Here is a 13,845-nt window from a genome sequence, read left to right as displayed (position 1 = left end):
TTATGAGCATGTAATAGCATCTCTTGCCCTCCTATCATGTAGAGAAATCATTTGAAGAAGTATATTTGCTCATCTAAATTTTAAATGTTTCTAGCTCATTCCTTATATCCAACTCTTTAAATCTTGAATGAATTCATACTAATTTTTTTTTAAAATCATACATCTAAATTTATACAATTCGAAGACATCTTTCATGAGACAGAGGGAGTACTAGATACTACATCCCTAGATTTAACCTAAAAGTTTTCGTCATTGCTACTAAAGATCTAGTCGAGCGCCTTCTTCACCAAGTTGTTGGTGTTTTCGTCGGAACTAAGGTTGATGGCCGACACACCTTGAACCGTCGGTATCAATGATGGCCATGCTCCAAGGGCCACCGCCGCATGGTAGATCTCGAAGGCGGTGCACTCCTCCTCGATAAGCTCCATGCACGAATCATCGGCTTGCTTCGCCTCGAGGCGCTCGCTGTCCTCCTACGCCTCGCACTCGCCGACAAACGCGGCGGTCGGCCATAACATCCTCCGACCAGGGGGGTCCCGAAAGGGGAGTTGAGGAGCACGTCAGAGCCTTGGAGGCGCAACGACTGAATGTCATAATCCTTTGCCACCTACGTCGCCGAATGGAAATTTCTGATCCAAATCCGCTCATGCGGTTTGCGGTCGGTGATTTCCGTCACCCATGTTCCGCATGCTGACGCAGGCCATGGTATTTCCGCTTTGGCGGTGGTGGCGGGAAGTCGGATGTGCCACCACAGGAGTGGCCTCGATTGGCGCTCCAAATCGGCGGAGGGGACTGGTAGGCGGTAGGATCCGACCGTGGAGTACGCTGGACTCTTGCTAGGGTTCTGGTGGGGTTGCCACCGTGATTGGGGAGGGGTTCGGTGAGCATCAGGGTTAATTATGCTCAATCGCTCAGTCGATAAGTAAATATAAGAGATCAAGCCGACGACTCTTATAACTTTACTCCCCTAAACCGTACATGAGTTCGGCTAGTTGCGGTGGGAGTAAAACCAAAATTTTACTCCTCTAACCATTTTCAGGGGATCGGCTAGGGATGCTCTAAGCGTAGGCTGGTGGCTCCTAAGAACCAATCAGGTACTGTGTTAAAAAACCGAATCCTATTTATTTTCGCTATAAGTATATTCAAAATATACGAGATCGATTCCTATTTATTACCATATATAGTAGTAAAAGGCTACGGTTACAACATCAGCTTGTGCCATTAATCTAATCGCCGTCATGAAAGTTCAGTTTATTCTATTTCCCGAACTCATGTCCCAAATTAGTTGATGTAGATTTAGATGAAATGTAGTCTAAAGTGTGTCTATATTTAAATAATACTTCCTCCATCTAAAAATATTTTGTTTTAACTTTATGTAGATACTGATGTATCTCTAACTAAAATATATCTAGATACATCTTTATCAAAAGTAGGGCATCTATTTTTAGGCGAGGGAGTATGTGTGAACTAATTTATACTATGTACCAGAGGAACCAATTTGTCTAAATATATACTCCGTATATTCTTGCATGTACGAACTATACGAAGAGTTAACGTCACCGCAGTCGGCATGCGATTAACTACTCAGTAACATAATCGTCGTCAGTCCCAATAAATAAATAGACAGAGCTTCCATTCAAATCTCCGAATAGAAAAATCGCGGTCACCGACGCGGACTCGTTGGTCTCGTGGAACCCGCGGGGAGCCCTGACACGCAATTACCCGAGTCCCCCAGGGGCGCGATCGCAAAAACACCGACGCCGCCACGTCGGACCCACCGCCCGACGGAGACGTGGAGGCGATAAATAACGAGAAGAGGGCGGGCAGGACACGACGGCAAGCAGCGAGCGAGAGAGAAAAAAAAAAAATCAAATCCACCACCGGAGGACCGAGCCGAGCAGAGCAGCAGCCCCCGTCCTCGCCGTCGCCGCGCTGCCGCGGTGCTGACCCGCCCCACGCTGGATCCGTCGGCGGCGGAGCGCGCGCAGGCGTCCCCTCCTGGCCCCGTCCGCGGCGGTGGCGCGTTGGTATGCCGAGAGGCGCCCAGGTACCCCTCGCCGCTCTGCCACGCTTTTGTTCCGACGATTCCGGCCGATTCCGGCGCGGCGGCTTGGGCGGATTGGTCGGAATTCGGGTTTGATTGGTGGGATTCGTGAGGTCGGTGCTCGATCGGGGCGGCGCGTGCTCTGAGATCCGAGGGACGGGGGTTTGCTCGGCTCCGATCGACGCGAGATTCGGGCGTCGGGGGCTGCTGGTGCTGTCGGTGGAATTCGGGGGAGGCTGGCCGAGGGGATCGGGGTAGTTCTGATCGGTGAATTATGCCGGGATTCGCGTGGTAGTAGCGTGACAAGGTCTCTGTGCGATCGAAAAATTTCGGAAAATCGACTTCCAGCGCGATGAGCTCCCTGATTGGTTGCCGTGCCGATGTTCAAGGGGCTGCCGTGCTGCACAGGCCGTTCGTCGCGCTGTAGTACCTCCCTTGAGCGATGTGGTTGTAGCATATCATGGCTTGTAGCGTACGCGTAGTTTAGTCCAGCTCGTGTACTTCAGATTCTGTCGAATTTTATTGGGTGAAATCCGCGGGGATTTGGTGATGTTCATGGAGATGCAGCCGAGTCAAGTTTACTAAGGCCTTATTTACTTTTAGTGTATTTAAGGGGATCGGAGGGGATTATCCTGGATCCCGAAAAATCGAGATAATCCCGAGATATTCCCACAAATCACCTCAACTTTAGCCTAGATTAGAAAGTCTCCATCATACTATTGTATGTTTTTGGGAAGAGTAATTTAGGGGATCAGGTGTATCCCCAAACCTCTTGGGGGTGGAAGTACGAGAGAGGTTAACAAAGCCTTAGCGGTGTGAGTAGGGCTGACGGGAGTATATTTATCTATCGATGTGATTGTACTGTAATAATGGCACCTGTACTTTGTGGTCTTAGCAAAGTCGACCAGCAGAATAAGGGAGGAACAATTAAACCAAACTATTCAGACCATTGACCATACTCCCTCTGATCCAAATTAATTGACTCCATATTTGTCTAGATAAGGATGTACCTTGATGCATTTGTTAGACAAAACGGAGTCAATTAATTTGGATCGGAGTGGAAGCATCCCTATGGGATCAATGTGCTTGTTACACGCTAGATGATATGTGCCTCACTCTTGTAGTGATAGTGTTGCCTGCTAAGCTTGGCTTCATCACACAATTTCAGCGATATGTTTGTTCCTTACTACCACTTTGTCTACTTGCAGGTTTCAGCACCATTCGCCTCTGGGTTTCTAGCATTCTCAGGAAGGATATGGAGTGCACCCTCTATGCAAGTTCCCCTGTATCCCACATCTCGTTGCTTGAGCAAGTTCTTGGCTGGAGATTTTGTCTTTACGGAGACTTCCTTGTCATCTCCTTTGTCAACTGCACCTGAACATTCCTCATTTGGCGGCTACCGTTCCTGGTCCCATGCTACTGGACATTAGATCCGACTAGTGATTGCACTGCAGCTGTGCACACTTATTCGAGCATGGTGCGTCTCTTCTCCGACAACATTTCTGTAATTTTTGTCTTGGCACTGATCAGCCAGCAAAAGTTACCTTCGGAACTTCTTTGGACACTTGGATCTAACGTGTAGATCTTTGTTGTCAGTTACAAGCTCTAGGTATGCTCTATTTGGTGAACTACTAGCCCAATATTTTTGTGGTATTCCTCTTCCTATTATCAATGTCTAATGCATCTCTTGCTCTCAGCAGGTTCTGGTTTTCTTTGCTTCTGTTAGCTCTGTTCTCCCCTATCACTGCGAGTTTTCAGTTTTACCGGCTTGATCTTCGGTGTGTACTGTGTGCACTGTTCTTCATCAAGGTTCGCTTCTGATGGCTTAACCTAAGGTATGTCTTGAAAAAATTTCATATCAGCCGGATTATGAAGCAAAACTAGAAATGCAAAAACATTGACAGATGGTCTAATCTACTTTGTTTAATTCCAGGGCAAATGTGTTCAAGTTTACTCGTGACAAAGTATGGGTATTGCTTACAGAACTTTGAAAAACGCCTGCAGTGACTTTGGTGATCTACTCCCCAAAGACATTCCAGCAGTACTCATATGAGTCTTGTTTGTGTTTATAGAACTGTTCTAAAATAAGGACAGCTTTGCATTATAGCTAATAAAAATGGAGAGGTAAATTGGTTCTTCCCCCTCTCTGTCCGATGATAACGAGCGTCCAAGATTGTATGCTTGCTAAATTTGTTTTTATATTGTGATCCAGGTATAACATTATTACGGAAGTTGGTGATGGTACATTTGGGAGTGTCTGGCGTGCAATCAATAAAGAAAGTGGGGAAGTGGTATGCCATTTTGCTCGACCAAATATTTGCATGTTATGCCTTTTTTCAGTGGAAACCTCTGTTTATGTTATTATGCCAGAGGCCAGCTAGCTTTGGGGGCTGCCTTTTGTATTTCCTACGTAAATCAATGTGGTACATATCCATTTCAGTTTGATATATCTTCAGAGTAACTGATGTAAGGTGTCAAGTGGTGTCCAAATTCTGACTAGAAATTTTCAAATGAACTAGAAGTGGGATTTTGGCGGGATCCTGCTTGCATCTCTATGATAATCCCATGTTTCCGCTGCCTTGCCTAAACTTTCGTTCACCTTGTTGACATATTACATTACCTGTCCTTCACAGGTTGCAATCAAGAAAATGAAGAAAAAATATTACTCTTGGGAGGAGTGCATCAACCTCCGTGAAGTAAAGGTATTTCGATGTCACATGACATGTAGCCATATTGTATCATGGCTTTCCTTACTTTGTTTGATTAAATTTATGTTTTTTAACAGTCCCTCCGAAAGATGAATCATCCAAACATTGTGAAGCTCAAGGAAGTCATAAGAGAGAATGACATGCTATTCTTTGTTTTTGAATACATGGTACAGACTATCAGTACCCATGTTGTTCCGTGGTTTTAGATTTGATTCTTGCAATGGGTATAGGTTGATTGATGTTTTATTTGCTCTCTTTGATCCTGTTAGGAATGCAATCTCTATCAGCTGATGAAGAGCAAGGGCAAGCCCTTTTCGGAGACTGAAATACGGAACTGGTGCTTTCAAGTATTTCAAGCTCTCAGTCACATGCATCAACGTGGATACTTTCACCGCGACCTTAAGCCTGGTATGGCTGCAATATTCCCTTATATGGCATACTAACTCGACTCTGGAATTCTTAATACGGAGTACTATTTATTGTGACATTGTGTAAATATGTTTATAAACCTTTCTAAAAAGGCTTACATTTCGAAACGGAGGTAGTATGTGCTTTAATTTTAGAGTCTAGGCTAGACAGATAGTTAACAAAGTATATGAAAGAGCCGTAATGATATCAAATCATTTTTCTTACTGTTCTTGGTAAAAAAACAGGTTGGAACTACTTTATTGCTCATGACTTTTTAGTTTTAACTTGAGAAATTAACTCTGGTTTCATGACTTTTTAGTTTTAACTCAATAAATTAACTCTAAAAGTGCTATGGATGGGCAACCATCCAGTCAGCCATTCACCAGTCAGATAAACACTACTTAAAAACATTTTGAGTAACTTATGTCTCATTCTTCTTTTGATGATGCGTGTACTATATGCCATTTCTTCTGTCTCCCTTCCCCCTTGACAGAAAGTGTGCTCCATGTGGGATATATATTTATTTTAAGTTAGCATATATGATTCACGTGTCAGAAAATTGAGGCATCAAACTTGTTAACCTAATTGCTATTGTGTTCTGTTGGAGTTTGGATTGACCTTATTTATTGTGTTCATTAAATAATAAACATCATCTTTTTGCTCCTGTGGCATTTTGTTATTCAGAAAATTTGCTGGTTACAAAGGAGCTCATCAAGGTAGCTGATTTTGGACTTGCTCGTGAAATTATTTCTGAACCACCGTACACAGAATATGTGTCAACTCGCTGGTAGGCTATTTTATTCTTAAACAGCTTGGATTATACACATAAATAAATTGATGATTCTAATGCTTACCGCGAAATTAGGTATCGTGCCCCTGAAGTTCTGCTTCAAGCTTCTTTTTACAGCTCAGCAGTTGGTAAGTAAAGAATATAGTTATTCCTTTACAAGAAAGCAAATTTCTACCATTTGCCCTGTGCTTATTCCCTATTGCATTCAGACATGTGGGCAATGGGTGCCATTATTGCGGAGCTTTTTTCACTGCGACCTCTTTTCCCTGGCTCAAGGTATATATGATCTTTCCTCCCGAACCATTTAGTTCCCTGTTCTCTTGGTTGATGTGCAAAATTAATTGAAGATTAATATTTGGTCCTAATAGTAACTTGGGAGATAAGTACAGTAGGCAAAGATGCTCTTACTAATAATAACCATCATCCTCCATTTAACAAATAAGAAAGTTTTTAGTCTAAAAACATCCCATAATTTGAAACTTTTAATGTTGTGATTCTGTGGTATTATGTTCTTTCAAATGGTTGCTTAAGCAGGGGCATTTTTAACTTTGTTCTCTGTCCCTCAGTGAAGCAGATGAGATTTACAAAATCTGTAGCATTCTTGGCACTCCAAATCAGCATACTTGGGCTAAAGGACTGCAGCTTGCGGCATCTATCAATTTTCAGTTTCCTCAGGTAATATCCCTTTAGTACCCTTCTCTCTCTGATTTAGATGTTGGGAACTATTGATGTTTAACTGCTACATATTCTCAGCAGTCTGAAAGTATACAACTTTCGGAAATGGTTCCTTCAGCAAGTGAAGACGCAGTGAACCTGATTTCGGTAAGTATCAACAGTTTTTATCTTTGCTTAAAGTAGCGGTGAAGTGATCATGTTCAGATAAATGATTAGCTACAACTTTTACCATTTGCCAGTGGCTTTGCTCATGGGACCCATGTAAAAGACCAACTGCAGTGGAGGTTTTGCAGCATCCCTTCTTTCAGGTTATATTTCTGACGTCTTTCCACACTATTAGACGATGCATTGATTCGAGTGATGGCCTGACCAAAATTGTTTGTGTTACAGCCATGCTTCTATATCCCCCCTTCACTCCGGTTCAGATCAACAGGATATCCAGCAACACCCCCATCAGGTTTGTTAATATTCTCGGATAGATCCGTATCGTTTCATTTGAGTACCGTTGTTGAAGCAACTAAAAAAAAAATCATTCTGTAGTTGGGGCTAAAGGAGCTTTGGATCAGAAGAACGCTAGGAGGTATCCCGTGGGTACTTTATCCAATGGGAGACCAGCAGTTAATAACTCGTACCTGAGCACCAACACTCCAGCAAGAGCAGGTAATTCATTTAGGAGTGCATGCATGTCCTACATAATTCATACTACCTGAGTTGATAATTTACCTTGCTCCTGTTGCAGCTGGTGTGCAAAGGAAACTAGAGCTGGATCATCAGATGAAACTAGAGAGCAACCATAAGCTGACAAAGGAGAACGCAATGAACCAGCCTTGGTCCAGATTACCGCCACCTATAAGGAGCAACGGTGAGTATTGTTCTAAGATGATGTAACATTGTGTACTTGAAAAGGTGCTGAGTACTGTTCCTAGTGTTTAGCTCCTCCCTAATGTGGGCTATCAACTTTCTTTTGATCCATGTGCAGGAAACTACCTCGCCAAGGACCAGATCACTCATGCACCAGACTTGGCCGAAAAGCTGTCTCAGCTCTCGATGGCCTCCAACCGGGCGCCGGTCTTGTCTTCCGACAAGTTTGCAGACCTGAAGGGGAGAACCCATGGCGATGCCGTGAGACAGCCCTTGCCTTTGGGATCCAGGGCGTGGCATGCCCCAAATGACCCCTTCCGGCGCACATATGAGATGCCTGGTGAGAGAGCTCTCCTCCAAAGGAAGCTCGTCAGCTGAAGACTGTCCTGTCGAAGCTCCGTTGCACGCCTTCATGGATGCTGCCTGTTGCACCGACACTAGTAAGTGTCCGACAATAATCCAGAAATCCACTTTCATGGTGATGCTGTCGAGTTATGTCTCTGTTTGTCTAAAATAAAGACTTCCTTTCCCGGTGAGTTCACCGCCTTGGCAGTGCCATCTCGGTGGGGGGAGTACACTGTTCTGTTCCTTTTCAGCTTTCGGCTTTCGTAGTGTAAAAAACGTCAAAGCTATGGTTTGTGATTGTGAAATGACGTTTGTGAATTTATTTATGTGGTGGCTGTGTGGTGGTTACCTCGTTTACAGCTTTCCTCGTTGAAATGTTATATGCTAACTGTCCAGATGTATGCCACCTGCTGGTTATCGTTATAGGGATTATCTACTACTCCATCCCAAGAAACATGTCGCAAATTTGTCTAAATTTAAATATATGCCTAAATATATTTAAGTATAGACAAACTTTGGACATGTTTCATAGGATGGAGGGAGCAGTATATTCATACAATCATACTCATAGCTTATATATCTGTGTATGAGAGGGAGAAGACTGATACGGCCCAACTGTCATTGCGTGACGTGATGTGTTTTTGCAAGTACCGACGACTCTGAATTGATTTCATCAGGCATTCAGGCTGCGTCTTCTCTTTCTCTGGGCGTTATGGTCAGAGGGAGCGATTTCCTGCAGCGCGTCATCATGTGTGTTTGACTACGTAGCAGTAGCCCTAGGCTTTTGGGACCGAAGCGACGTCCACCCCTGCCAAAACTGAGCCTGCCGCATCCATGCCGCGCCCTTCCCATCCTTTCCCCATTCGCGTTCCCCAGATGGCCTCCAGCTCCAAAAGCTGCACAATTACTTCAGCGCCGTGTACCCCATTTCTCCCTAACGAATTCTATCTCACGTGCATCTCTTGTTAACCCACCTTCTTCCAACGACAATGCAAAAAGTAGCGCAGCATTTTGATTTCTTGGATGTACCTCAACTAACAATCATAGGGCCCCTTCCAGTGGCAGATCTGAGATTTCGGTGTCGGGGGTGCCACACTTTACATGCACATATTTGATCATCATGTATGACATGCCACTACAAGTGCAATCCATAAGGCAAAAATTAAAGAAACTACTTTACGAATAGTATGATATTTTCGTTGCCTATCGAAAAGAGGCCCAAAGTTTGAAAGAAATGGGCATTATCTAAGGAGCCTTTTGATGAATTTTTTGCTAATTTTTAGTTAAGCCTTTTTCGAGAGCACACAAAATGTGTGCCGTATCTTTTTTTTTTTGTGCTAAATTCGTAGTTACAAAATCAAACTTCCCTCGCGATTCGCGAACAACAAAGGGCAACACCCACACTTCCACACGTTGTACTATCCTCTCACATACACTTCCACACGTTGTACTATCCTCTCACATTACATTCAAACACGCCATAAACACCTGCCCCAGTCATGATCAACAACAACAACAACAATAACAATAATAAAAATAATAATAAAGTTTTTATTTCCAAACAAGCTGGAGTAGGCTAGAGGTGAAACACATACGAACTCGTAACCAATTCATGGTTCTAGCACATGGATAACAAGCTCTTTTCATGACTAGTTCTTTAGTGATCTCTCCAGTCCATCAGAGCTCTTTTTACGAACTCCTCTCATGTCAAGTTTGGTCTACCCTGTCCTCTCTTGATATTATCAGCCCGCTTTAGTCGTCCACTATCCACTATGCCCCGGTCATAATCCATTGACCAAATTCATCCAGGACGAGGTTCAGCTCTGAGAAATGCTTTGATTGTTGCCAAAACCCAACTCCCTAAGGTTTTTCCACGGCGATCAGCACACTAATGTGAAGGGGCGTCAGAATTTTTCTCTCTTTCTTGCTGAATTTCGTGCTTTCCCTATTCCACCAACTCTACAGCTTGTCCTCAACAGCAGGAGTACCACTACCGTGTTTAAGCGAAGGAGGCAAGCACACCACACTTGCCTAGCATATAGGGTAGTGCAACAGGAGTCCTAGATCAATCCAACCGACATGGTTACTTACTTACTTAGATGTACTTCTAACACAATACTTAGAGATCTTGCTTTTAACCGAATTCATAGCACATGACCAATGACAGAAAGAACCAAATAGACAGGTACATAAACATTCCTCGTTTCCACAAGATGATCGACCACAAACACACACGCAACTTGGTCCGAGAGAGTACAAAGCAGAGCTCAATATTAAAAACTACCACAGGTTCCTCTGTCTCCACTAACAACAACACACAAGGATATTGCTCTTAAGCGAGTTCATAGCACACAAATGCAATGGCAGAAAGAACCAGGAGGTCCACCAATCCTGCCTCTGGACAACACCATCAAGGCGACGCCCTTTGCTGTCTCACGTACCTCAATCGCCTGCATCAACAGAGGAAACACAATTAGCAAATACGAAAAGATTTGAATTGGTCAAGATAGAGGCAGACTGAGGAAACCCACATCTAGGCATTGGGGTGGAGATCGAGAGCTGGGTCGTCGAGAAGGAGGTCCCATTGGAGCGCTCCTCGTCCATCTCCGACCATGAGTCACGCCTCCCTGGCCACTCGTCAAAGAAGGGCCTCAGTGGCTGGTTCTCCTGCTTAACATTTGGCATGAGCCCTCCCCCTCCACCATTGAAAGAGCGGCGCCCCTGCTCTTGGGACAGCGAGGCGATGGTTACCTGCCCAAGCTCCTGTGACGGTTCAAAGTGGGAATATGAGAAGCCGCCTGGTAGGAGGCCGGTATCTCTAGCTTTTGATAGTTGGTATGGTGGCACGCTAGATGGCATTGAGTGCCATGAGCTATCGGTTGGAGAATCAATGGTGAAGGCCCTGGTGTTTGTTGATGCTCCAGAGAAGAAGCTCAGTTCACCCGCATCAGATTTACCTCCAAGGGAGTATCTGCATTATCACGAATACATTAACTTGTGAACTGCTACAGAATAAGTCAACCAGCCAAAAATTTAAACAGGTCAACTCTAAAATTAGGATCTTTGTTCGAACCTAATATAAACAAAGGCACATTGACATATGGCTTCGTGTGGCATAAAATGAGATAAAATAAATACGTGGTGGAGATAAGATCACAACACTGTTCCAAGTTGACGCGGTAAATAGCAGACTGGACGACTACAACTGGACCGTAGAACATCTAGGTAGCAACATAAGCAAAGATGCTGATACCAAGCTGCTGTATTCAGTTTTGTATCTAGTTTGAAAAAAGAGTAGTGAAAATGGTTTAGATGCATAAGCAACAGCTACTCTAAAACAGGGGTGAGACGTCCAAAACATTTCCCATACATCATAGGCAAAGGCATATGGACATTGCTTGCGGAGACGGCAACACAATATCTGAAGGTGGACACGCAGTTGAGCTATGAGCTCATGTGCAAGAAGACTACAAAGCAAATTACTTGCAGAAAGATGGGAGTAGACTTCAGAGGGCATGTACTAAAAAAAACACAACATGGAAACATGCAACCAGACTGCTTTGGATGTATAATTAATACATCCAAAAAGCATCAGCCAGGCCACAGGAGGCCAGGGAAAGTTCCTATTACAGTAATACTACCAAACACATTTATATAAGAAGGCTTACAAGTACAAGCACGACATCGATATATGATTGCCATGCAGTGTCAAGAATAAGACATTGGGAGTAACTGTAACTACCGAAAGTCTTAGCTGTGGTTATGCTGATATTTGCAATAGAGGCGTGGAGAGAAATAAGGAACATCATGACAGCTATTAACCATGAGTCCTACCTCTAACAAAAAAAAGTACTGTGTCACACTTAACAAGAGTGCAACTCTGCTGTTTAAGCAATAAGCATCGTCGAATCGTATGGAATACTAGAGGAGCAATACCATGAGCAGCTCTACTGCAGTAGACATGTAATCAAACTAATTAAAGTTAACAAGCCTATTTCAAACAAGCATCCAAGGACAACAATGAGAGTCAAACTGTGATAGTGGATATAACCATACTTGCTGCCATATGACGATGGATCGACATGCATCTGCGAGGAGCCAGCGCCGCCGAGAGACAGGCCATTGGTCTTGGCTCCCATTCCTAGAGACTGGAGAGGGTCGGTGTCGCGGGTTGCAGATGTCACAGCAGAGAGCTGGGTCTGCGACGGGTGCGCAGGGGAAGCAGACTTGGATTCCACAGGCTTTCTTGAACGGTTGCGGCCACGGTGCATGTGGCGCTCGCAGTACTTGGAGTCGGGGTGCGCCTCCTTGGAGCAGCGCCACTTCTTGCCGTCGGTGCGGCGGCACCGCCACGGCTCCGGATCAAGCTTCTTGCCGTAGTAGGCGTAGTAACTCACTGCAACAGCACCACCCGTCCATGAGCACATTTAATCCACACAACCATGACCATTAATCCATATACTAACCAAGAGGTAGATCAGAACCACATTAACACCCCCACCAACCCAGCAAAGATGCTTTTCTTTGGTCACAAGTGTGAGCAAAGAATCAAAGGACTTGCTTGAACAAGCAAGCAAGCAAGCAAGCAAAGATCCATGTAAGCTGCGACTACAGATGCGTGTTTATCTATAAATAAAACCGCCAGCGCAGCAGCAAATGGATCCCATTAAGCACAGAAATGCCATCTCCCAAGAAAGATAACTCTTTTTTAAGTGCCCAACAGGGTGGTGAGCATCCATATCTGCGAGATTCTCCACGGCAGATAAATAAGTAAAGTGAAAAGCTTACTGGAGGGGTGGTGGTGGTGGTGGTAGAAGGGCGAGGCGGCGGGGTTGGCGAAGTTGAAGCTGGCGGCGGCGGAGTGGGGGCGGATGGGGAGCAGGAGCTCGGACGGCACGGGCACGCCGGCCATGAGGTACTTGTAAATCAGCGCCTGCTGCTCCAGCTCCGCCCACTGCGCCGCCGTGAACACCGGCCGCTGCGGCTGGTGCTGGTGGTACCCTCCCATCCCCATCGCCGCCGACGAGCTCAGCATCTCGGAGTAACTATAGCCTCAGGCAGCACCGAACCAGGATGGGTACGCCTCTTCTGTGAGCGCAAGAACTCGCAGAGGGGGCACGGACGGACGGGGGAGGTGGTCAAGTTTGGGTTGGGGGGTTCTTGGTGGCGGCCATTAATGGAGAGAGGAGTCGGTGGGAGGGGGGGAAGCAAAGTGAAGCAGAGGAGAGGAGGGAGGGATCTATTTGGCTCCGGCTCCCCTCATCGCCTGCCTGTCTGTCTCTACTTGTACCTGCCTCCTGACCTGACCCTCTTCCAGGGGTAAAACTGGTATTCTATATTTTTTTATTTCACCTTTCCTCCCTTTTTTTACCCCTGCCGCTCTGCATCATGAAATCCATCTGTTTCTCTGGGTGATATGTCACCCTTTTTTCTCTCTCAAGGTGGGTGACATGTCACCTTTGGTTTCTTACCTTGCTAGGCAGGCTGAAATAGTGGTTCTTTTTAACATATTGTGCTAGTTTTGTTTGGGTTCTCACTTTGTCTCAAATTATCCCACTCCTTTTACCTTTTGCCAAGTTGGACTTAAAAAGTTTGAAAAACTGTATTAAAAAAATACCGGGAGTGCTAATATCTGGCCGGCCCCGTGCGGGCAGGCAACTCCGATAGCCACAAGACCCTGTCTGAATAGGCTGGCGGCCATCTTCTTCATGTTTACCCTGGCAACGTCATATTATCTGACCATGCCGCCCCAAGAACCACCGCCGATTTGCCTAAGTCGCCACCAAACCAAGCCATTGACGAACCACTAAACGACCCAAGCCCAATCAAATCACATGCGGCTCACCACACTAACCTCGCCAAACCGTCACCACAGTCGGTCTATCGCCACCATGGCCACCCCTAAGCCGAAGGACGTTGCACCTTCACCACATTGGTATTACCCTCTCCTACCCATGCTAGGATTCGACCCACCTCCACTGCGGCCCACCACGTCGTTGTCAGTTGTGTCTAAG

At 45.3% G+C, this 13,845-nt stretch overlaps 2 protein-coding genes across 5 annotated transcripts; one reads left to right on the top strand and one right to left on the bottom strand.

Annotated features, from left to right (window-relative positions):
- Positions 1-1,826: 1,826 nt before the first annotated feature.
- On the top strand, positions 1,827-8,188 carry LOC127311555 (cyclin-dependent kinase F-4). Of its 3 annotated transcripts, none has more exons than XM_051341992.2 (17): positions 3,472-3,653; positions 3,745-3,879; positions 3,978-4,168; positions 4,257-4,335; positions 4,678-4,746; positions 4,830-4,919; positions 5,022-5,160; positions 5,845-5,947; positions 6,026-6,078; positions 6,160-6,226; positions 6,517-6,625; positions 6,704-6,772; positions 6,865-6,933; positions 7,016-7,082; positions 7,166-7,285; positions 7,365-7,487; positions 7,605-8,188. In XM_051341992.2, exons 3-17 carry the CDS (start codon positions 4,161-4,163, stop codon positions 7,862-7,864), a joined length of 1,425 nt encoding a protein of 474 aa, XP_051197952.1. In that variant the 5' UTR covers positions 3,472-3,653; positions 3,745-3,879; positions 3,978-4,160; the 3' UTR covers positions 7,865-8,188. The 3 variants fall into 3 exon arrangements, with proteins under 3 accessions (XP_051197954.1, XP_051197952.1, XP_051197953.1); XM_051341993.2 differs by having other exon boundaries at positions 3,742-3,879; XM_051341994.2 differs by lacking the exons at positions 3,472-3,653; positions 3,745-3,879; positions 3,978-4,168 and adding exons at positions 1,827-2,047; positions 3,253-3,452 and having other exon boundaries at positions 6,707-6,772.
- Positions 8,189-10,011: 1,823 nt separating this feature from the next.
- On the bottom strand, positions 10,012-13,100 carry LOC127311556 (growth-regulating factor 5). 2 transcript variants are annotated; one of them, XM_051341996.2, is made up of 5 exons: positions 12,620-13,100; positions 11,888-12,227; positions 10,583-10,802; positions 10,363-10,498; positions 10,012-10,281 (listed from the first exon to the last, which is right to left on the bottom strand). In XM_051341996.2, the coding sequence occupies exons 1-5, from the start codon at positions 12,864-12,866 to the stop codon at positions 10,274-10,276; spliced, it is 951 nt and encodes a 316-aa protein (XP_051197956.1). In that variant the 5' UTR covers positions 12,867-13,100; the 3' UTR covers positions 10,012-10,273. The 2 variants fall into 2 exon arrangements, with proteins under 2 accessions (XP_051197956.1, XP_051197955.1); XM_051341995.2 differs by having other exon boundaries at positions 10,363-10,802.
- Positions 13,101-13,845: the final 745 nt, after the last annotated feature.

This window comes from Lolium perenne, chromosome 7, assembly GCF_019359855.2.
Source record: "Lolium perenne isolate Kyuss_39 chromosome 7, Kyuss_2.0, whole genome shotgun sequence".
NCBI classification, from domain to species: Eukaryota; Viridiplantae; Streptophyta; class Magnoliopsida; order Poales; family Poaceae; genus Lolium; species Lolium perenne.
This window is presented reverse-complemented; position numbering and strand designations above follow the sequence as displayed.

What these genes read in the sequence shown, in the direction of transcription:
- LOC127311555 (XM_051341994.2), top strand. An exon ending in TTTGGCGGCTACCGTTCCTG is followed by an intron (nt 3,453 to 4,256) that starts GTCCCATGCTAC and finishes ATTGTGATCCAG; the next exon opens with GTATAACATTATTACGGAAG. An exon ending in CCTCTTTTCCCTGGCTCAAG is followed by an intron (nt 6,227 to 6,516) that starts GTATATATGATC and finishes TCTGTCCCTCAG; the next exon opens with TGAAGCAGATGAGATTTACA.
- LOC127311556 (XM_051341995.2), bottom strand. Translation starts at nt 12,866, where the DNA reads ATGCTGAGCTCGTCGGCGGCGATGGGGATGGGAGGGTACCACCAGCAC. An exon ending in CCACCACCACCACCCCTCCA is followed by an intron (nt 12,228 to 12,619) that starts GTAAGCTTTTCA and finishes GTGCTGTTGCAG; the next exon opens with TGAGTTACTACGCCTACTAC. An exon ending in CCATCGTCATATGGCAGCAA is followed by an intron (nt 10,803 to 11,887) that starts GTATGGTTATAT and finishes GTGATAATGCAG; the next exon opens with ATACTCCCTTGGAGGTAAAT.